The following is a 24,969-nucleotide window of genomic DNA, read 5'->3' on the forward strand; positions in this document are numbered from 1 at the left end:
AGGGAGGCATTCTCGGAGGACTAAAGGGTAAAATTCTAGTGTTTGCCCATAATCCCCCCTCACCCCCAAAACAAGCTTGGGGACCTGCGGGAATGCGGGGTTTCGGGTGGGGGACACGAAATCCGTCGCAATCGTATATTTTTTTAATGTGGAGGAGGAAAAAATAACCTAGATCTAGGGAAATTCCCTACATTTAAGGATTTTTTCCTCCCACGACCACTAGAATAAGTGTTTGCAACGAATTTAGTGTTCCCCATATGGAAACCACACATTCCCACTACAGGCCAAGCTTGTTTTGGGAGAGAAGCGAAGTGAACCCACCAAATGATGCTCATCTCACCGGTCTGGCGTATCGCCCTCGGCCAGCTGCGTCCACACGAACCGCCTACACCACACTCATGCCCTCTTGCTACAAAACCAGCTCTTGTAGGCTGTCACCTCATCGCAAGGTTTCTGTCCTGCTAGTAGAGTCCGTGGAACCAAACACAGTGTATCTTCATCGTTTATCACTGACACAAGCAAAACCACTAGCTACCCGTGATCCATCCAACGTCGCGCCCTACAGAGTACTGTGGGTCCTAGCGCAAATGCTGGCTCCCGAACCTCCTGCCCGAGCTGTTCAAACACGTGAATCCTTACTAACCATATTTCAAATCTGCTTCAAGGGTTTGTGTTGCCAGTAACTGAAGGTAATTGTGGAGACTGACTCCGCACCTCCAAAATACAATAATACGCCTCCATATTATAGCTAAAGAACGAAATACATGTCCCTGAACCATAATATGAAGGCTCAAGTACTTAAAAGTAGAAAAAGGGGGAAATTGGTTCTTTTAGGTGAGGAGCATATTCCCAGCTAACACAATTACGTATTTACTACGTTGTATAAAGGTAGCGGTTTTGTAACTTTTACGTAATTGTGTGTGTTGCCTTCAACTCTGTCTTTAATATTTTACTAGAAGTGTCCTTCCTAGTTGTTAGGGTGATGCAACACAAATGTTAAATTATGAAGTTTATTCACATTATGTTAATATATAACAGTAGCGAGCTTATTGAAACTAACAATATTATTTACAATTCATCACTGTTGGTAATGGTAGCGAGCACACTGATATTAATTAATAATGCTATTGACAGCTCATTCTGTTGGTAATGGTAGCGAGCTTTTACCAAGTTACTTACACTACTAATTACAACTCATTATTCCAATCACCTTAAAGGACTCACTCATCTCTTAGACTATTACAATTACATGAAGATGTGATACACTGGCCATAGCCTAAACACTTAACCGTTGTTAAATAACAACTACCCAAATCAGGGTTCAATGATACTTGATTATTACTGAAAATATTTCCTACCACCGATATGTGTTCACAGGGTTGATCATGGAAGCACGGTAGTCATGGGGGTTCAGGACACCAAGGAGGTGGTCAAGAGTCCCCACAAGCATTGGATTAAACAAATGACACTAACAAGAAAAAGTATCCTTTTCTATTACTGAATTAATCATGGGATGAGACATTCGTCCTCCTAAAATACCAGAGGATGGGCATGGAGGCCCAACAAAGGGGTAACTTTACATTCTGACACAACAAGGGGGTAACTGTTGGGAGGAGAGACGAGGCTTGACTGAACATACCATTATAGGTATAATAATAACATTGTAACACACTAAATAATCACTGTCCGTTTTGGAATTAACTTCACACGTACCTGTTAGGAGGAGAGACGAGGCTTGACTGAATAAGCAGCTCTCACGCTTTCCCTCAACTCGACTCCTCCTCCCCCCCTGGTGTGGCTGCCGGCTAACTAGCACCGAACGGTGGTTGTTGTTACAGATACATGGCCTGTTCCGCTAACTCAGGAGTTCAGAGACAGCTGTTCCTCTCTCCCACGTGACTTACGTAAAAAATTCCTCCTCGTTGTTTCCCGTAAAAGGAAACCTAACTTAACCATCCTCGGCACCTTCACTATGAGTCAGACCCATGCGATGCCGACCCGTCACTGGTTCGTCTGTCTGTCTGAATGTCTGCCCGGCTGCACCATCACCTAATTCACAAGTATTCATCGGTTATTACAGGCTATTGATTTTCCTGGTTTTCCCCGCATTACACGTGGACTCCCAGGTACGTCCTTACAACGTATTTCACATCGTAACTCACGACCTTTCTGCAACCTTATGACGACGTCCATTAGCATGTTTTCTAACGTTTCTACTACCTTTTTACCACATCCCCGTCACCATCATCATGACGTAAAAGCATTACGTAGTGTATTCGTAGATGTAACTCAAATTACAATAATGTCTTAGTTACATTTAAGAAACATTTTGTAGTGATGCAACCAAACACTACCTAAATACAACATAGGTATTTTAGGAGGGGACGTATGATACATATATATTATGAACTTTCCTAACATTACCAAAACGCTTCCTTATGATACATAACATTCACGGTGGTGCCACCGCCACCGCAAAATAGCTCGCAAAGGGTTTAGGCCCTCAGCACGGCAGCCATTGGGCTGCGCATTCTAAAAAAAAAAACTTCATACTGTAACGAGGGGGCTTTGCCCCCCTCAATCCCCCTTTAGTATGGAGACTGAGTGAAATTGCGTGGTTTCTGTACGTGGTAAAAAAATCCCTGAATGTATGGAATATCCCTACATCAAAGTAAATATAAGGAATTTCCTTACTACATCTAGGGTATTTTTCAACCCCCCATAACTCAAAAACTATACATTAGCGACGCATTTCATGTTTACCACCGCATTACCCACAGTCTCAATGGCCCCCTAGCCAATTTTGGTTGCGAGGGGTGAGTATGGGCAAACATTAGAATAATACCAACTAAAGATGAAGGCGTGCAGAGGCTCCTTATAATTACTGCTTCCCTTCACTCCCTGCACACACTTTTGGCACAGGACTCACTATAGGACACTACTATAAGGGGTTATGTGCTAGACTTGGTTTTCAGCGATATAGACGGTGATCTAGTGTAAGGGGTGTGTGTTGATGAAATATGTTGTATATCCCCGGTGCATAAATTGGTAACCTTTAAAATTTCATACGTGAGGGAAGCAGTGCAGAGAAAAAAGATTACGTTCAGATTGCGAAAAAGATTTCGACCAGAAATATTGATTAACTCTGTAATACAGGAAATTACTATCAAATGTCGTGAAATCTGTGAACATGGCTCGGTGTTACGTGGAAATTGTGCTACCTACCTGGTTAAGCTATATAATGGTTTAGCTAATGATGAGTATAACAGCCTCTGTCCTCTGATTGAAAAGGAGACAGTGTAGAGAGATCATGCACCTTGGTTTAATGCGGAAATACTGTGGGCAAAAAGAGAGAAGAAGAAAAAAGAAAGACTGTGGCGTAGGCTAAAAACAGATGAGGCAAGAAGCATACCAGGAGGCAAGAAACAAAGAAAATCGACTTGTGATAAAATGGAAAAGAGAATACTATCGGAATAAGGTTGTGGAGGCAGGGCCTAACATTAATAAATTATATAAGGGGCTTGACAGTTTGACTGGAAACAGAAAGGTTAACAAGCTTCCGGATGGTTTCTCGGATGAAGTGCTGGCAAATAAGTTTTTAGACTTTTTTGACAAGAAAATTGACAGAGTTATCATGAACTTTAGAGGCGACCGCAGTTACCATGGATCCGCTGTGGAAACTCCAGTCCCTGAAATAAAGTTAACAAGCTTTCAACAAGTGGATGTGGCTGTAGTGAAAACTATCATACACAAGGTGAAACTGACGTACTGTGATGACGATTCCTTGCCGATAAGTGACATCATTAAGTGAAAACTTTAGTGATTTCTTAAATATTATGACTGTGATGGTTAACACTAGTATGGAAAACAAGACTTTCCCTGAGAGTGAGAAAGCGGCGATTGCGAAACCTATCGTTAAAGGTAAACTAGACCCAGTGTTTAAGTTCCTTTAGACCAGTATCCAACTTGACATTTCTATCTAAGATACTTGAAAATGTGATCTTAACCCCTTCGCGCTGGATGTTCAAAAAGCCCGCCTGGCTGATATACGGCATGCTCGGCCGGCGCGTGGGAAACCTGAGCCGGCATGTATCTGCTTGTCGCCTCCGTATATTATGCTGCTGAAAGCCCTCATTACATGTATCCCGTATTTGCAAAGCAGCATACACGACTAGTCAACATATACCTGCTATGCATAATATAAATTGCGTCAACGCGAAATAAAAAAAAAAGCGAAATAAAGAAAGGGGAGAAAGGGGCAAGGGGGAAAGAAATAGAGAAAGCAGATGATTGTGTAGAGGAGGAAGAATGTCGAGAAATTATCAGCGAGAGAGAGAGAGAGAGAGAGAGAGAGAGAGGTGGGCGAGACGTGATGGTGTCGGCGCCACCGTTGCCAGATTATCATACTCATAGCCTTGTATTTACCGGTTTCTGAGCCATAACTATTGCCAAAACACACCAATAATTAACCATTCTAATGATAACTGTATATGAAGGCAATTATTGGGGTCGAGGAGGCAGATTTTTGGGTCGGAAATTGGCAGACAGGAGCCCGAGTACGACAGTCTGGCAACGTTGGTCGGCGCCTCGGTGTCTGAGAGAGAGAGAGAGACAGCCAATGAGACTTCCTAATTTTAGACACAAGGCGGGAAGAAGGCGGTGCATACTGTAGCTCATTTTTTGTGATTGGGGGGAACAAGGATGGTGGGAGGAGCAATAGGATTTCAAGGACAGCATACGGCGTCTTTACTTAGTAACCAACACAAAGTACGGGACAACTCAATAGAAGAAGAAACAGAATAGAAATATGACGCCTACGTAGGCATCATCGTATATGCTACTGGGGCTTCATGACGCCTACGTAGGCGTCATCGTATTGAAGGGGTTAAATCAGCTAACGGAGCATTTGCTAGTGGTGCAGGCTTTACCAGATAATCGATCTGCCTACAAGAGGCTTTACTCAACTGAAACTACTCTCTGTTCGGTGGTAAACAATTTGCTTGTGCTTCTGGATGAAGGGAAGTGTGGTGTTCTGATTTTGTTAGACTTGAGTGCTGCGTTTGACACGGTGGAGCACAGTCTATTGCTTCAGGATTGTAAGAATATTGGAATTGAGGGTAGCACGCTGGATTATCTGAGGAGTTACCTTGAGAACAGAACTTACTGTGTGCAAATAGGTAAATCATTCTCTACTCATAAACTTTTGCAAAGAGGAGTCCCCCAGGGAAGTGTACTGGGTCCAATTTTATTCTGTGTTTATACTATCGGTCTTTCACATTTGCTAAGAAGGCATGAAGTTGATTTTAAACTGTATGCTGATGATACACAGTTCTATTTGTCGCTGAGTGATGTGGAAAACACTGAAGATAAGCTGAGCAGAATTATGGATGATGTTGGGAAATGGATGAATTCTAAGCAACTGAAGCTGAATGAGGATAAAACTGAATGCTTGATTGTCGGGAAGAACAAGGATCTCAGGAGGCTAGATATTTCCACTCTTCGGATAAAAGATGACACTATGACTGTAAAAAAGTCAGTCAAAGATTTAGGTGTGATACTTGACTGCACTCTATCATTCAAAGAACAGATCAATCAGGTGGTGAGAATGGCAGGCTACCATCTGAGAAATATTGACAGACATAATTCAATTCATGACTCACAGCATGGGTTTATTAAAGGTAAGTCGTGCCTCACTAATCTTTTATCCTTTTACAATAGAGTATACGAGGCAGCTGACAATGATGAGAGCTATGATGTAGTTTATCTTGATTTTAGTAAGGCCTTTGATAAGGTACCTCACCAGAGACTGTTGAATAAAGTCAGGGCTCATGGGATAAGGGGGAAGGTATTTGATTGGATTAAGGCGTGGATTGGTGACAGGAAACAGAGGGTGACCATTAACGGTAAAAAATCCGAATGGGGTAATGTTACCAGTGGGGTTCCTCAAGGTTAAGTTTTAGGCCCACTTTTATTCATTATTTACATCAGTGACATAGACCAGGGGTTCCCAAACCAGGGGTCAGGACCCCAAGTGGGGTCAGAATGCTCATTATGTGGGGTCATAAAGAGGCCAGGGGGTCGGTGGGGTCGCTGAGGTGCCCCCAAGGCCTGGGGGTACGAAATATCCAAGCAGGGATTATGAGACAATGTCAAATTCAGTGCTGTGTAGTACTTTCATTGAGAAACTTGGAACCACTTATGTTTGTGAAGCAGCACTTATCAATGGTGTTCATTAAAAATAACTATCGTAGCCGTATGACTGCCATCAACTTGGAAAATTGTATGGTGTGTTGCTTAACATCATATACCCCCAGATACAGAAAATTGATCAAATAGTCCAAATAGTAGGCTAATCATATTATCAGACAGCCAGGAGATGCAGTATGATACTTGCAATACAGTTGTTATAACGGAGTAGCATGTTATGTAGTGTTAAAATAGTATCATCACCAGTTTGTAATTCCCAAATTTGAGAAATTCATTTTGATGACCTTTAAGTTACTCTCATTTCCATCACTACTTGGAATTTACAGCTACAAAGGATATTGATTTTAATGAAGCACTGGATCTCGCAGAAGAGAAACAGGATTTACTTAATTATTTTCAGAATCTGAGAGGGAATATGAATGCTAGATTCCCAAAGTTACTAACCGAGTCTTTTGATTTTGTGCAGTTTCCATTCAAAATTGATGCAAAGCAGTGTGGTTCTATTGCACTTGAAATGGCGGAGTAGCATGTTATGAAGTGTTAAAATAGTATCACCAGTTTGTAATTGCCAAATTTGAGAAATTCATTTTGATTACCTTTCTTTTGTAAGTAAAATCTAAATAAGTTTTATGTGTTAATTTCTCCTTTACATAAATACCACCATATGCCCAAAAATTAACAATAGTGCTGTAAATGTAGAAGTAGACATAAACACTTGGGATATATATATATATATATATATATATATATATATAGATATATATATATATATATATAGATAGATATATAGGGAGTCCTTGATTTGCACGATAGATGCATTCCAGAAGGGACCGTGCAATGTAAGGATGATCACCCCCAGTACTGGGGTAAACTGTACATACACTATGTTAAAGGATGGGAGTTGATTGAGTAAACCTCGATCTCTTTGGAGTACTACCACATGCTGGAGAATCCGATGGGCGCTTGGGAGCCATGCTTAATTGGTGATAAGTTGGTAACACACTGAACGAACGGGGAGAGAGACGCTACCACAGCCGTGCGTGGGTAAAGAATGAGCGGCACAGCCCGGGTGGCGGTAAACACAGCGGGTGGCGGGAAACACCTAGTGACGCCTGGTGGCTGCATTACTGAACTAAATCAGCCGTGCGAAACTTGATTTCCTTGAAATCGTGTTATTTTAAGGAATCTGTGTAATATGAGGAAAAAACCCTATTTTTTGACACCGTGCTATTTTGAATTCGTGCAATCTACTATCCCCCTGCTAACCAAGGAGGGGCTGCGCCTCCCCCTGGACCCCCCCCTCTTAAAGGTGTGTGTTCTAAAAAAAAAATAACCAAGCGTGGTGGACCTGGTCCCACATGCATGGGCTAATGGCTAACTAAGCGTACCATCGCTAACCAAGCGTACCATTGGTAATAGTATTAGGTAAAGGTGTGTGTTCTAAAAAAAAATAACCACGCGTGGTGGACCTGGTTTCACATGCGTGGGCTAGTGGCTAACTAAGCGTACCATCGCTAACCTAGCGTACCATCGGAAATAGTATTAGGTAAAGGTGCGGATTCCAAAAAAAAAAAAAAAAAACACTCATGGTGGACTTGGTCTCGCCTAGCGTATCGTTGCTAACTGGATCGTTGGCAACGCTGCTTATATTGCATTGGCGTCACCATGTAAACACATCGTCCATATGTATAATATGCCCTTAAGTACATTTATGGAGGCGTAATATCGTATTTTCGAGGTGCGGAGTGATTTTCAATAATTACCTTGCGTGGTTTCCGTACGTTGTAAAAAAAAAGCAGAATGTATGAAATTTCCCTACATCTAAGCAATTGTAAGGAATTTCCCTAAATCTAGGGTATTTTTCAACCCCTCATAACTCAAAAACTATGCATTTGCGACGCATTTCATGTTTACCACCGCATTCCCCGAAGTCTCAATGGCCCCCTAGCAAATTTTGGTTGCGAGGGGTGAGTATGGGCAAACACTAGAATAATACCCTGACAGGTCTTAGAGGTGGGGATCATCACAAGAACACTTCTTAATTCCCCACTATCTTTTCATAGGTAAGCAAAGGCGTGCAGAGGCTCCTTATAATTGCCGCTTCCCTGCACACACTTTTGGCGCAGGACTCACGTACGTACACTCGTACTATCAAGCGTCTTGTTGTCCAAGGCCAGAGAGGAGCCACGTCGGGTTGTTGCCATGACTGTTTTTCCCCTTCACGGCACACAAGCCTTGCAACACTACCGCCAGGCTCAGCAGGAAACCACCCATGCAAACCCCGACAACCTACTACTAGGCGAGAGCCTGCACCAACAGATGGACCAAACCTCCTCACTTCAACAGTATGGACCTCAAGCCCGCGTGTTTAAACGTATCGGCGCCTCAGGTCGCCTGTTGGAAAAACCTCCCGTGCAAGTTTAGAGTGAGCTCACCCCCTTCACTGCAGCCTCCATGCCGCTGGTGGCTGTGATGGTTCCCCGCCGCGGTGGTGTCCTGTGGTGCCTTCTGCAGGGATGCACGGCTCACTGGAGGTCACGTCACTGCTGTGCTGACCAGTGCGGGTTTTAGAAAGAGCCAACAAGGGTGATCCACAGAGCGCGGTCTTGATCTTGATGTCACAGGTGGCTTGGGATTTATCCCCAGCCACAGCAGGCCTTTGTATCGGCAGCTCCTGTGAAGGAAAAACAAAACATACAGAAAATCGGTGTTCAGCTACTCGGGGCAAGATGTCATTCCCTACATCTTGCACGCCACATGCTCTCCATGAACTCTTTCACTGCCTCCATTCGTCTCTCCACTCAGCCCCAGCAGCAGCACCATCCACTCCACAGAGTTATATACCTAGAGCGCGCGAGCCAGACACTTGGGTGAGGCAACCGGAAGTACCTCGGCCGCCATCTTTGGGAGCCTAGTCCAGCGACTCCAGCCAACTCTGTGCTCCAGCCGGCAACTTCAAAGTGGAGGTGTATTAAGTGGTAGGTGATGATGGTGGTGGTGGTGATGATGGTGGTGGTGGTGATGGTGGTGGTGGTGATGATGGTGGTGGTGGTGCTATAGCGGTGGTGATGGTGGTTGTGCTGGTGGTGGTGGTGATGGTGGTGGGTGGAGGAGTTGGTTGAGAGAGAGAGAGAGAGAGAGAGAGAGACGGACTGACGTGACATATGGCATAACTCAGGTTGTATACTCTCTCTCTCTCTCTCTCACCACCACCACCACTATCACGTACCACCACCACCACCATCATCACCACCACCACCACCACCACCACCACCACCACCACCAGCAGCATCAGCATCATCATCACCACCACCACCATCACCACCACCACCACCACCACAATCATCACCACCACCACCACCACCATCACCACCACCATCACCACCACCACCAACAACATCATCACCACCACCACCACCATCATTACCACCACCATCACCACCACCACCATCATTACCACCACCATCACCACCACCACCATCACCACCACTATCACCACCACTATCACCATCACCACCACCACCATCATCACCACCACCACCATCATCACCACCACCACCATCATCACCACCACTACCACCATCATCACCACCACCACCACCACCATCACCACCACCTCCAACAACAACACCATCATCACCACCACCACCAACACCACCACCATCACCACCAACACCACCACCATCATCATCACCACCACCACCACCACCACCATCATAACCACCACCACCATCACCACCACTATCACCACCACTATCACCAGGGATGGCCCGAAGGGAATGCAGTTGGGGGGGGGTAAGGTAAACTATGACCAACTCAGTCATTTTATGACCAACTCCAAACTGGCGAGCGAAGCGAGCCATTCAGCGGGGGGGGTTTTAAAACTCACCTTTTTTAGGGGCATTTTTAAGGCCTAAGTAGGGACATTTATGAGTCTCAGATGCTTTTCATTTGCATTTAAGAGTATAATAATTTTGGTCATGGGGGCGGCTGCTCTCCCAGGGTCATTAAGTCATTCTGCGTACCCTTGTCTAGAGTGTCATTTGTTGATATTGTTACTGTTGTGTTGCTGCCACTGCCAGTAATGGCTTATGGCTCAAGGGGTTTGTCGTTAGTGGAGCAGGTGAACTTGTGAAGTAACTTTGTAAGGCCAGTTTTGTCTGAACTTTGTCTTTGCTGGTAAGTGTTATGTTTGATCAACTAAGCAGGTACAAAGAAACTACACGTATGAACATGTGAACTTTATGGCAAGCTGCAAATATTTTCATTGTTACAGTATTTCTGGGAATACAAGTAAATAAATTAAGATGTACATGTACTCAACAAATGGCAGAGGACTGGTCTTGCCAGTCAGACCCCACCCCATGCAAGACTAAGACTTCATTTAAGAATATATAAGCTCCGGAGTTGAGGCTCCGGCTGGACCATCCCTGCTCTCCGAATGGACCCTGATCTGATCCCTTCCCACTGTTCCCAGGGCTTCCCTCCTGGACCATCACTCTCTTAAATAAAAAGAAAAAAACCCTTAAACTTTTATTTGACCATCTGAGGTGACCTCAGATGGTCAAATAAAAGCAGTGAGGTGGGTGAGTGGTGAGCGTGTTGTGGTTACGTTCTCGGGGTGCCGAGTTCCAGCCCTACTACAGTCTACAGGCAAACCCTTATTCACTGCCGAGTGTCTTAAAGCTATCCACATGTCACCATCTACTCCACCTGGAGCACATAATGTGCATGGAAGGATTTGGAGGATCACCCAAACATAGCCAGCGCTAACCCCTGCAGGAGGCTGGTTCAAGAGTGATGATACTGAGCCAGTATACAGTTCCGAATAACGCAGTCGGGCCATCCATGCTCCCTGATCCCTCCCCGCCTGTGGCCATTCCTGCCTACAAAAAAATAAAATCAAATTTTTGACCAACTCACTAGGACTTTTTGACCAACTCCGACCAAACATTGGGGGGGGGTGACCCCCCCCACCCCCCCCCGCTCGGGCCATCCCTGACTATCACCATCACCACCACCACCATCATCACCACCACCACCATCATCACCACCACTACCACCATCATCACCACCACCATCATCACCACCACCACCATCACCATCACCACCAACAACAACACCATCATCACCACCACCACCAACACCACCACTATCATCATCACCACCACCACCACCATCATCACCACCACTATCACCATCACCACCACGTACCATCAAAACCACCACCACAGAGTGAGGGAAAGTGGGCTCCCCAAGATGGCTGCCGCGCCTGGGTAGCTTGCCTCACCCGCCGCCAACCCCACAACACGGGAGCGCGCGCTCTAGGTATATAACTCAGTGATCCACTCCCTTACCGTCCTCCCATTCACTCCACGTCCCATCTCCCTCAGGAACACCTGCATCATCTTCATTCGCTCTCTCTCTCTCTGTCAACTCTTACACTCCAGCACTAGGTACATGCTGCACAGTCCCGTCCACACCCCTGCCACACATCTGGCACACTTTGCTGCGGGAGTCAGATCATCTATAGTTCCTTGCATTCACATCCAGACACTGCGCTCTAGCACGGAAAAGATCACCTCCCAGCCTTCCCTCATACCACACCTCACACTTTGGGGCCTCTTTCTCCCTGTACCAGTGGAGGGTTTCCTTTCTTTCCATTTCATTCTTCCACTTGCTCAATCCCTCATGGGATCGCGGGATCTTGATATTGATGTCACACTCACAGGTGACGAGAATTATCACTTGCAGACCTTTATAACCCAACTTTACGTAACTTATCTGGTAAAAATGTAGGAAAAGTAGGCGTATTATTTTCAAGACACATATGTTTTCATGGACAAAATATGACTACTTTTTGGGTGTAGATAGTTTTTTTTTTCTGCGCAAATCAATAAAAACCTACTTTTAGGGGGATACACATGTCATGCCCCGAGATCGCTTCTTTTTCTATTTCCTCTATTTTCCAACACGATCTCTGCGTGTATCGAAACACACGAGAAATTAATCAAGACCAGGAGAGGGTATTCGCCGGCTGCCTGGGATTGAACCCGCGACCAGCGTGACAGGAGAGCCACTCCTCACCAAGTCAGCTAAAGAGATACCCCACTGGCTAAGTGGGTTATGGGAGGCTCCTTCATCAGGCATAGTCGCCGCACTACACATATATCAGGAATACTACAGTTCTCCATAGCGCACTCCGCCCCACTCTGCCGTTCACACCCGTTTTCTATGCGAGCGAGCTATAGTCCGCTAAATCTTAAGTGGCGGCTCTGACGTAGACAGCCCGCTAGACACTGGTGCCGTCTCTAACTGACCTCGCGTACTGTGTCTCTCACACCCTTCTCTCTCTCTTTCTCTAGTATGAAAACAAATATGGTTTTAAGATTGATTCTCTATCTGTGAGTGAATACAAAGAAATTTGTACACTTGGAAGGGTTGCCTCTGCGGCGTTGTCAGCTCGTCTGAATCATGCTCCTCTCAACCCAACACACAGCAGTTGCCAGTTGCTCTGCCTGCTTTAATGATGGCATTTCTGCAATTTTTTGGTGTGTGTCTGCCATACAATGTCAGCCATATGGTATAATTATGATAAAACTATGGAGACTGTACCTATGGAATGTCAGGACCGTCAAGCAAATTCTGATGTTGTGAGGAGGGTGGCCATCAACCCCAGACCACCACACACGGGTCGTGAACCCAAAACAGCCACAAGACACACCACACCAACACTCCCAAGGCCGCCAACCACGAGGGAACAAGGCAGGGCAAAGACACACTCATAGTGCAGGTATTCCACTTTACTTAACAGCTCCAACCACGTATACAACCACTAATTTACAAGGCACAGTAACTCCAGGCACTCAGAGGGGGACGAGACACGGCACTATATAGGCTCACAGAGGCCAGCAGGGGCACGGAGACGGGGCAGCGCATGTTGACCAGGCAGTTGCTTCCTCCTCACCCACTGCGATGCACCCCACGCTGCCGACCATCACACACCCCTCCGCACCCCACACTAGCACCCCCCACACAAACAACATAAATACACCCAAAAATATATCCCCCCTGGCGTAACATTATTGTTCTATTGGTTATTCATTGTTGTGTTCAGGAAAAAGAATACTCATCATTTTAGTTAGTTTTTGGTTATAATCAAGGATTCTTTACGGAATACAATGGACATATGTTTCCGGTCAACATATTTATTTCAAATTCTGTCTGTATGGATAAAATAGGCCCTAAATTCAGCTATGGTAATATTTTTTCCTCATGTAAAATAGTAAATGTAGTATAAAATATGAATTAAAGTTGCGGAAAAATCACATGACTTGGAAACGGGTGCTGATTGGTCGTGACGTCACGATGCAGTCGGGAGGCCGCCAACTGTGTGTTACTGCGAGATTTCGTGTTGTGGTGTATGTTTCTAGTGGCTAGCAATGCCTGGAGACGTAACCCGCAGTCGTTGGTGCTTCGTGCCAATGTCCAAGAGTACATATATATATACGGACAAAAGTACTCCACGGAAGATATTTGTCTGTGCTAGTGAATCCTGCAGTAATTCTCTTTCGTTTCCCCTCGGACTAACTTTTAATCGTGAACTAAACTATTCTCTTTATTGTCACGTCCTCTGATTATAAAATATTGGTCTGCATTCATTTTCTTCTTATTCATCTTCAGGCGTTGATCCTCTCTCTCTGACATTCCTGAGCCATTGTTTTCTCTAGGTTAGGCTAGGTAATTTTTCCCTCATACTAATATAAATTCAACCTTGATTATTCTCTAGTTCCCCCTCGGACTAACTTTTAATCGCGAACTCAGCTATTTTCTGCACGTCAGTAGTCTCGTCCTATGATAATGAAATATTTGGCTACATTCGTCTTCTCTCTCTCTCTCTCTCTCTCTCTCTCTCTCTCTCTCTCTCTCTCTGCCAATAAACATATATACTTTCCAATATGTTCATACATACACCCTCTGAGAATCTTTAGCCCATTATTCAAGGAGAAGTTTTGAGATAGCCCTACTCTACAGAGCAAAGGCGAATTGGTTGATTTCACTCCCATTTTAATGATATATCATATTTCCAACACTCTTAAGGTGATCAGTATATAAGCACCTATAACATACCAGTTGGGCACAGTTTGGAGCTGGAGTGGCCATAGCGGATAAAAAAAACAACGGACACCACTCTGGTACTGTCGTCTGCTGTACTCCGCTGCAGCTTGATGACGTCATGAGCTAATGGTGGCTTCTCCCCATAAGATGAGAAGAATTTGAGATATCTCTCCAATATCCAGTCAACTATAGCGATAGATAGGATGTAATACGTGCACTACGTTATCATTGGTAATGGCACAATGCATTTCTAGGAACCGGAAACATGTCCATTATAAGAAAACCTCCTACTAGTTAGGAAACGTACTGAATCCTGGATCGGCTACAATGATGTTAGGTGTGCCTATTGATAGTACAGAAATTTTGTAGACCAAAAAACGACGAACATTTTTTCCCCCGGGTTGTAGATTGTACAGTGGTCCAACCAAAGGTTCATAATTTCATTTATCATAATGCCACAACTGTGTCAAAGATTATTGAAGAAAAATGTTCTCAATATTCATAACTTACACTGGGATAAGCAAAACATTTTTTTTTAAGTAGACCCAGTTTTCTGAACCATATTATGTTTCCCAGATAATCTGGCATCTTTTTTCGAGGTATGGAACTGCTCCTATTCCACCCAAAATATTGCCCGACTGGCGCTGAATGCGCGACACCAACACACCTCAACATTTTGTCTCCATGCTGGTTTGCTCTGCCTTTGGTCGCACCCACAGAAGCAGAGATGATAGCATAACATTTCCTCGGTAAGATACAATGATTTTTGCGGCGAAACATTACATAAGAGGCGAGAAAACTGGGCTAGAAAAAGAGCGACACAAAAAAATGCGAATGATTGCGCAGTAGTAATTTCAAGGAAATCATCTATAATTCCTTTTCCATGACGTTTACACACAAATAGATCAAATTGCTGGAATGTAGAGGTCTTTGGGTGCTATCAGAAATGCTATGAACACAATCATTTTCAAAAACATGTGAAATAAGTGCAATTGGTAGGACCTATAGTATCCCCAATCTATCGAGTCCATCCTGGCGGTGCCCTTTTCGGGGCTTTCCCTTTTGCGGCGATGCCAAGTGTACAAGCAGCAATTATTGTCTTATTGTTAGATTAACGTGAAATGAAACTTCATAATAGTGCACTTATATAAATTTATAATGAGGATGTATAGGGGGCTTTGAATATTGTTCTAGTGGAATGATGACAATGACTTTGTATAAATACCACAAAATGTGGTAGCTGTGTTTTGCAGTGCTGCCGTTTTTTGAGGCTGGGTCATGGGTACATTGACCGCTTTAATCCGCAGGTAAACGAGAGGTCAGTTCTCATGATAACACGACACACACACACACACACACACACACACACACACACACACACAGAGAGAGAGAGAGAGAGAGAGAGAGAGAGAGAGAGAGAGAGAGAGAGAGAGAGAGAGAGAGAGAGAGAGAGAGAGAGAGAGAGAGAGAGAGAGAGAGAGAGAATACTCTTCATTTGTATGGTTTGAATCATTCTTTTGTCGATTTATGTATTTATGTATATATGCATGTATCTGTGTGTGTGTGTGTGTGTGTGTGTGTGTGTGTGTGTGTGTGTGTGTAAGTGTGTGAAGGGAGAGGAGAAAAAAACATGTAACAAGAAAGGAATGCATGTCTGAATGAGGAGGATGAGGAAGTAATGAGGAAAAGGGTGGGAGAAACAGAAAAATTAAAGGAGAGAGAGAGAGAGAGAGAGAGAGAGAGAGAGAGAGAGAGAGAGAGAGAGAGAGAGAGAGAGAGAGAGAGAGAGAGAGAGAGAGAGAGAGAGAGAGAGAGAGAGAGATTTACATAGATTTACATAGAAAATCAGACCACACAGACCCCATGGTCCAGACTTGGTGGTCTGTCCTTAAACCTAAGTGATTTTACATTAATCAGAAGACTCAAAAACGTTGCATTTCTACTCTAGTTGATATTAAGTTGAAGGAAGTGACGGTCGAGCTTATTTTTGAAGGAGTCAATCGTGTTACACTGGACCACTGACGGTGGAAGCTTATTCCATTCTCGCACTACAACGTTGGTGAAGAAAATTTTGGGGCAGTCTGTATTTACTTGTCTACATCTGAGTTTTATGCCATTGTTCCTCGTGGCAAAGTGTCATCGATCATAAACAATGTTGATCTGTCTACATTCGTGAAACCATTAAGTATTTTAAAACATTCGATCAGTTTTCCTCGGAGGCGACGTTTCTCAAGAGAGAACATGTTAAGGGTAGAAAGCCTTTTTACGTAGGATTTGTTGCGCAAGGAAGGGATCATTTTCGTTGCCCGACGCTGAACACCTTCTAATTTAGCAATATCCTTTGCATGGTGGGGGACCAAAACTGTACCGCATATTCCAAATGGGGTCTGACTAAACTGTTGTAGAGCGGTAGTATTACATCTTTGTTCTTGAATACAAAGTTTCTTTTAATGAAGCCCAACATTCTGTTCGCTTATTTGCTGCATCGATGCATTGCTGTGAGAATTTGAGGTTTGACGCGATTTTGACCCCAAGTCTTTGACGATTGAACGCTTTTGAGTTTAACGCCGCATTTCGTATTCGAACTTCTTATTCCTCGTTCCAACTTGAAGGACCTGGCACTTGTCTACGTTAAAGGGCATCTCCATCTATCCGACCAAGCTGAAATTTTGTGCAAATCCTCTTGGAGGCTTTGCCTGTCTTAAATCAGTGAGAACCGAATTGCCAATCTTTGTGTCTTCTGCAAATTTACTAATGCGTTTATTGATTCCAACATCCACTTAGTTGATTTAAATAATGAAGAGAACTTGTCCAAGGACCGAGCACTGAGGGACGCCACTAGTGACAGGCGCCCACTCTGAGTTAAATCCGTCGATCACTACTCTTTGTTGTCTGTTGCTCAACCAATTCGCGATCCATTGGTTTACTTGACCGTCAATACCTATTTGCTTTAATTTGTAAAGTAATTTATGATGCGGGACTTTATCAAACGCTTTCTGAAATCAAGATAGACTACGTCCAGTGATTTGGTTACGTCATAAACAGTGAAGAGGTCGTTATAAAAGGTTAATAGGTTTGATAGGCAGGATCTTTTGTTTCGGAAGCCATGTTGTGAGTCCCCAATCAATGAGTGGCTTTCAAGGTAATTCACAATTTTGTCTCTAATTATGCCCTCAAGTAGCTTACCTACAACCGAAGTTAGACTAATGGGCCTGTAATTACCTGGTACTTTTTTGTCTCCTTTCTTGAAAATCGGTGTCACGTTAGCCTTTTTCCAATCTGAAGGGACGATGCCTTGTCGCAAGGACATATTGAATACGGTTGTGAGGGAGGAGAGTATTTCGCTCTTTGTTTCTTTCAGCAGAGTTGGATATACTTTGTCAGGTCCAGGACTTTTATTTGTTTTAAGTGAATGGAGAGCTTTAAGGACTTCATCGGTTGTTATTTCAAAATTAGGCAATGCATGCTCGAGATTTACAATAGTACTGGTGTTGGTGGTAGCGAGAGGAAGACTGTTAGTATTAAACACCGAGGAAAAGTAATTGTTTAAGAGGTTTGCAATGTGTTGGCTGTCAGTCACTAGTGCACCGCCGCTGTTTGTTAAAGGTCCAATACCACTTTTGATCGCCTTTCTGTTGTTTATGTAACTGAAGAAAGATTTCGGATTATTTTACAGTTGGCTGCAATATTTTCTTCGTATTCACGCTTTGCCTGACCTACTAGTCTTTTTACTCGTCGCCTGGCATCATTATAAAGTCTAATGTTTTCGGGCGTGCTTTGTTCTTTCTTTAACCTGTAAAACAATTTTCTCTCATTGACTGATTGTTTAATTTCGCTATTAAACCACGGTGAGCTTTTATTAGTGTTAATTCGCTTCTCGCACAAGGGGACGAATGTGTTCTGCTGAGTGAGTAAGTGATTTTTAAGGCTTAGCCAGGCTTCCTCTACGTTGCCGTCATCTGATAGTTGTAATTCTGTTAGTTTTTGTCGGATTTCTACGAAGTTAGCTCTTTTGAAATTGGGCACCTTTACTTTATTTTCAGTCACTGATGATTGAGCTTTAATGTCGACGCGCACTAATTTATGATCGCAAGAACCGAGGTGTTCTCCTACCGTGACACTACTGACTAGGTTATCTTGGGTTGTTATAACAAGGTCGAGTATATTATTTTGTCGAGTTGGTTCAGAAACCATTTGGCTTAGATAATTTTCTTCTAGAAATTCGATCATTCTATGTGACTCGCCTTCTGTACCTGACAGTGTCGCCCAGTCGATATGGGGGAGGTTAAAGTCTCCTAATATCAGTGAGTCGCTGTTATTAAGTGACTGCCTTAAGACTCTGTACATTTCAAGGTCGTCATCGAGTGATTGCCCGGGAGGTCTGTAGGTGACAGATATATTTAAGTTGACTTTTGCAATGTTTACTCGCACGCACAAATGTTCAACGTTACTGTTTCCCGGTGTTTTGTCAGTGGGTTGCAAATAGCTTTTGACATAAAGGGCGACGCCACCGCCTCTACGGTTTACACGATCTTTGTTGAAGAGTCTGTAGCCATCTATGTTGTATTCGGAACTTAAATCAATATTTGTGGTGTCGATAAATGTTTCGGTTATAGCAATTATGTCAAAATTTTCTGTTAAAGCAAGACATCTCAGTTCATCAAATTTGTTTCTTAGGCTACGCGCATTGAAACTAAGGATTTTTAAGTTATCTAGAGGCTTGGTAATAGAGGTGGTGGTACTTGCGGGATCACGGTTACGGGTTTGTTGTGATGCACGGCGTCTATTTACACGGGCGGGGTGGAGGGACGTGGCCGTGACTCGTTTTTTGTTCGGATGACACGCACTGCTTCGTTGAGGAGCCTTCCGAGTCTGGCTGCCCCGATGGGAGAAAGGTGCAATCCGTCCCTGTGAAAGAGCTCATTTTGTCCATAGAAATTGTCCCATGTGTTTAGGAACTCCACGTCAAGCTCCCTACAAAGAGTCTGTAAGCGGTTGTTTAGGCTGAAGGCCTTACTGAAAAAGTCGCTCTCCGCCCAAGTCCGTGGTAGAACTCCTGAAATCAAAATGTTAGGGGATTTAGTCTTATACTGCTGGATGAGCCTACGGTACTTCTCCAGGAGTTCCTCAGACCGGGTCGTGGTGATGTCGTTCGTACCTGTGTGAATAACAAACAGTGAATCATTAGTAGCCTGGGGGGAGATCTCCTCAAGAGCAGCAGTTATGTCGTCGATCCCAGCACCAGGATAGCAATAGTTCCGTCTTCGACGAGGAACTCTGCCGCAGAACTCAACGACCTGCTGGCGAATCATGGAGTCACCCACCAGGAAGGTGCTCTCCTGCTCGTCCTCCTCCTCCAGAATGGCAAACCTGTTGAAGCAATGAACAGGATAAATCGCTTGTCTGGCTGGCTTGGCTCCTCCATTCACGACGGTGAAGCCATCATGGTCAGTGCCACTAACATCCTCCCGAGAGAGAGAGAGAGAGAGAGAGAGAGAGAGAGAGAGAGAGAGAGAGAGAGAGAGAGAGAGAGAGAGAGAGAGAGAGAGAGAGAGAGAGAGAGAGAGAGAGAGAGAGAGAGAGAGAGAGAGAGAGAGAGAGAGAGGTTGGGGAGAGAGAGTCGCCTTCAAGGAAATTCTCTCTCTCTCTCTCTCTCTCTCTCTCTGTCTCTCTCTCTCTCTCTCTCTCTCTCATTCTCACTCTCATTACCCCCCCTCTCTCTCTCTCATCATCATAATCATCATCATCATTTCATCGACGCCAGCTCCTAGGAGCTCCCACCAGGGGATGGCCACGGCAGAAGAGCCTCCAACTTTCTCTATCCAGACACTCCCTCCTTGCCTGCTCAAAGTTTCTCAAAGATCTTTCCCCCCCTCTCCCCAACGTACTCTTGCACCCTAACTCATTTCCACTGCCTGCACTCTAGACCTCTGACTTTCATTCCAGGTCCACGTTTCACTTGCATATGTGAGTGTTGGTACTATTATTATGTTTCTCAAATCCCTCTTTACCTCCATGCTCACACTTCTGCCATTCATGATTCGTCCCAAAGACCCTACCACCCTTCTTCCTTGCAATGCCCTTTCTCTTATCTCTCCCTCCATACCACCATGCTTACACATAACTGATCCAAGGTACTTAAACTCATTGACCTCCTCCATTTCTTCACCATTTAAAATTATTTTGCATTCTTTTTCACATTCAGTTCCCACTCTATATGGGCATACAAAATCTGCAACTTCACTTCTACGTCGCTCACAGACCATCATTTACTTTTGTTGACATTTACTTTCAGCTTTCTCCTATTACAGACACTATCAAAAACACTGACCAAATTTTGTAGGTCACTTTCATTTTCTGCAATGAGCACCGTGTCATCAGCAAACAGTATCGAATTCAGTACCCACTTCCTTCCCTCATTGAAGTCTTACTCCAACTTCTCCAACTTTGCCCTTAATTTCTCTAATAACACCATCCATATAAATATTGGATAACCATGGTGACATGAGACACCCTTGTCTTAAGCCCACTTTTATCTCAAAATGTTCACTTGTTTCTCCAGTAATTTTGACACATGCAGATGCATCCTCATAGAAAGACTTTATTGCACTAAGCAGTTTTCCTCCCAAAGAAGACAAGGAAATCAACAAAACAAAGAAAACAAGTAAACAAGAAAAAGAAAACCAAGAAAGCAAACAAAAGAAAAAAAAACAAGACAAAGGAAACAAAGTGAACAAAATCAAAGAAAACAAGACAAAAAAAAACAAAAAAAAAAGAAAACAAAGGATACAATGGCAACAAGAAAACAAACCAAAGACAAAAAACAAACAAATAAGCAAAAGAACACACACACACACACACACGAAAGAGGCTGACTGACCTTTTGGCTTTGACCTGACCCTGGCTGTGTTTGCTTGTAGGACTGGAGACAGGCGGCCACCAGGGGGAGGAAGACACAGCTGAAGGTCACGTTAAACAGGTAGTGAAGAAACATTACGGTGGACAGATAACGACGTGTGAGATGAAACAGGTAAAGGTAACAAAGTGGGCGTCTCTCTCTCTCTCTCTCTCTCTCTCATCCTATTAAGTTGTAAATATTTTTGAGAATGCAATATCAAATAGAAGTCACTCTGCAATTTTTTAATTTTTTTTTATCATATCAATCGTGAAAAGTTTTTGGTCAGTCATCCAGCAATATATATATTTTTTTTTATATCCATCATTTATTAATTATGTGAGTGCATTATTAAACAAAAACACAAAGACAATCAGGTCGCCAGAGTTTTTTTTTTCCTATATATACATCCATTCATTGTCAAGTTTCAGTGTAATGTAAATCATACCAAGAAAAACTAATGACAAGTTATAATCAGCCAACATATAATATTTAAATCTATCTATCTATCTATTTTTCTCTATATCTATCTTACGGGCGAGTGTTGTTGTGTGGCGGGAATTATAACAAATAAATACAACACAAAAATCTATCTCTATCTTTTTATCTATCTATCTATCAATCATCCATATAAAAAAAAACTACACAGCTGAATGTAAATTTGGCGAGTAAAGGAAAAACAATAGATTAAAAAGGAAAATGGAAAATGAAGTATGATGAAAAATAACCAGAAAAAAGGAAAAAATAAAACATAAGAAAATAAGGAAAAAAAAAAGAATGATAAAAACAGCAGAAATGACAAATATCTCATCTCGCTCATCATCTTCGCAGCCTCCAGACCCAAATAGGCTACCTGACTGGTATCCCCGCCCACCGGTCAGTCAGCAGGGCACTCAGGTACACTATCTGATAATTGCCACCTGACTGGTTCCCCCATCCACCGGCCGCCCACCAGTCAGGCCGCCAGTCAGTCAGCGGGGCACTCGCATACTCTATCTGATAATTGCTGCCTGACTGGTTCCCCCACCCACCAGTCAGGCCGCCAGTCAGTCAGCAGGGCACTCACGTACACTATCTGATAATTGCTGCCTGACTGGTTCCCCCACCCACCAGTCAGGCCGCCAGTCAGTCAGCGGGGCACTCAGGTACACTATCTGATAATTGCTGCCTGACTGGTTCCCCCACCCACCAGTCAGGCCGCCAGTCAGTCAGCGGGGCACTCAGGTACACTATCTGATAATTGCTGCCTGACTGGTTCCCCCACCCACCAGTTAGGCCGCCAGTCAGTCAGCAGGGCACTCAGGTACACTATCTGATAATTGCTGCCTGACTGGTTCCCCCACCCACCAGTCAGGCCGCCAGTCAGTCAGCGGGGCACTCAGGTACACTATCTGATAATTGCTGCCTGACTGGTTCCCCCACCCACCAGTTAGGCCGCCAGTCAGTCAGCAGGGCACTCAGGTACACTATCTGATAATTGCTGCCTGACTGGTTCCCCCACCCACCAGTCAGGCCGCCAGTCAGTCAGCGGGGCACTCAGGTACACTATCTGATAATTGCTGCCTAACTGGTTCCCCCACCCACCAGTCAGGCCGCCAGTCAGTCAGCGGGGCACTCACGTACACTATCTGATAATTGCCGCCTGACTGGTTCCCCCACCCACCAGTCAGGCCGCCAGTCACTCAGCGGGGCACTCAGGTACACTATCTGATAATTGCCGCCTGACTGGTTCCCCCACCCACCAGTCAGGCCGCCAGTCAGTCAGCGGGGCACTCACGTACACTATCTGATAATTGCCGCCTGACTGGTTCCCCCCGTCCACCAGTCAGGCCACCAGTCAGTCAGCGGGGCACTCAGGTACACTATCTGATAATTGCCGCCTGACTGGTTCCCCCACCCACCAGTCAGGCCGCCAGTCAGCGGGGCACTCAGGTACACTATTTGATAATTGCCGCCTGACTGGTTCCCCCACCCACCACTCAGGCCGCCAGTCAGTCAGCAGGGCACTCATGTACACTATCTGATAATTGCCGCCTGACTGGTTCCCTCACCCACCAGTCAGGCCGCCAGTCAGTCAGCGGGGCACTCGCATACTCTATCTGATAATTGCTGCCTGACTGGTTCCCCCACCCACCAGTCAGTCAGCAGGGCACTCACGTACACTATCTGATAATTGCTGCCTGACTGGTTCCCCCACCCACCAGTCAGGCCGCCAGTCAGTCAGCGGGGCACTCAGGTACACTATCTGATAATTGCTGCCTGACTGGTTCCCCCACCCACCAGTTAGGCCGCCAGTCAGTCAGCAGGGCACTCAGGTACACTATCTGATAATTGCTGCCTGACTGGTTCCCCCACCCACCAGTCAGGCCGCCAGTCAGTCAGCGGGCACCAGGTACGCTATTCGATAATTGCTGCCTGACTGGTTCCCCACCCACCAGTTAGGCCGCCAGTCAGTCAGCAGGGCACTCAGGTACACTATTCGATAATTGCTGCCTGACTGGTTCCCTCACCCACCAGTCAGGCCGCCAGTCAGTCAGCGGGGCACTCAGGTACACTATCTGATAATTGCTGCCTAACTGGTTCCCCCACCCACCAGTCAGGCCGCCAGTCAGTCAGCGGGGCACTCAGGTACACTATCTGATAATTGCCGCCTGACTGGTTCCCCCCGTCCACCAGTCAGGCCACCAGTCAGTCAGCGGGGCACTCAGGTACACTATCTGATAATTGCCGCCTGACTGGTTCCCCCACCCACCAGTCAGGCCGCCAGTCAGTCAGCGGGGCACTCAGGTACACTATCTGATAATTGCCGCCTGACTGGTTCCCCCACCCACCAGTCAGGCCGCCAGTCAGTCAGCGGGCACTCAGGTACACTATCTGATAATTGCCGCCTGACTGGTTCCCCGCCACCAGTCAGGCCACCAGTCAGTCAGCGGGCACTCACGTACACTATTCGATAATTGCTGCCTAACTGGTTCCCCCACCCACCAGTCAGGCCGCCAGTCAGTCAGCGGGGCACTCAGGTACACTATTTGATAATTGCCGCCTGACTGGTTCCCCCACCCACCACTCAGGCCGCCAGTCAGTCAGCAGGGCACTCATGTACACTATCTGATAATTGCCGCCTGACTGGTTCCCCCACCCACCAGTCAGGCCGCCAGTCAGTCAGCGGGGCACTCAGGTACACTATCTGATAATTGCCGCCTGACTGGTTCCCCCACCCACCAGTCAGGCCGCCAGTCAGTCAGCGGGGCACTCACGTACACTATCTGATAATTGCCGCCTGAGTGGTTCCCCCGCCCACCGGCCGCCCACCAGTTAGGCCGCCAGTCAGTCAGTGGGACACTCAGGTACACTATCTGATAATTGCCGCCTGACTGGTTCCCCCACCCACCAGTCAGGCCGCCAGTCAGTCAGCGGAGCACTCACGTACACTATCTGATAATTGCCGCCCGAGTGGTTCCCCCGCCCACCAGTCAGGCCGCCAGTCAGTCAGCGGGGCACTCAGGTACACTATCTGATAATTGCCGCCTGACTGGTTCCCCCTGCCCACCGGCCGCCCACCAGTCAGTCAGCAGGACACTCACGTACACTATCTGATAATCGCTTCCAGGCATCCGTCCAAGGTGCCGGGGTGAAAGTTTTGTTTTTCTTTGCTGTTTACCCTTTGTTTTTGCACCAAAAACCCACCCAGAGCAGTCAAGCGTAAAAAACATGTATAAAAAACACACAACTGCAAAGTGTGCATAAGT

General features: G+C 45.2%; 1 protein-coding gene across 14 annotated transcripts in view; it reads right to left on the reverse strand.

The window, feature by feature from the left end:
- The window catches only part of LOC127005592 (uncharacterized), a 182,501-nt gene that overhangs the window by 55,953 nt on the left and 101,579 nt on the right, over positions 1 to 24,969 (reverse strand). For 4 of the 14 annotated variants that reach the window (XM_050874536.1, XM_050874534.1, XM_050874547.1 and 1 more), the window contains exon 1: positions 8,643 to 8,991. The exons of 5 other annotated variants lie outside the window; for them this stretch is intronic. In XM_050874536.1, the coding sequence (XP_050730493.1) occupies positions 8,643 to 8,663 (21 nt within the window). In that variant the 5' untranslated portion in view covers positions 8,664 to 8,991. Of the gene's footprint in view, positions 1 to 7,088; positions 7,463 to 8,642; positions 8,994 to 24,969 lie in introns of those variants that run through there. 5 more of the 14 variants (XM_050874542.1, XM_050874538.1, XM_050874537.1 and 2 more) reach the window with 3 other exon arrangements.

Source organism: Eriocheir sinensis, chromosome 30, assembly GCF_024679095.1.
Source record: "Eriocheir sinensis breed Jianghai 21 chromosome 30, ASM2467909v1, whole genome shotgun sequence".
NCBI lineage: Eukaryota > Metazoa > Arthropoda > Malacostraca > Decapoda > Varunidae > Eriocheir > Eriocheir sinensis.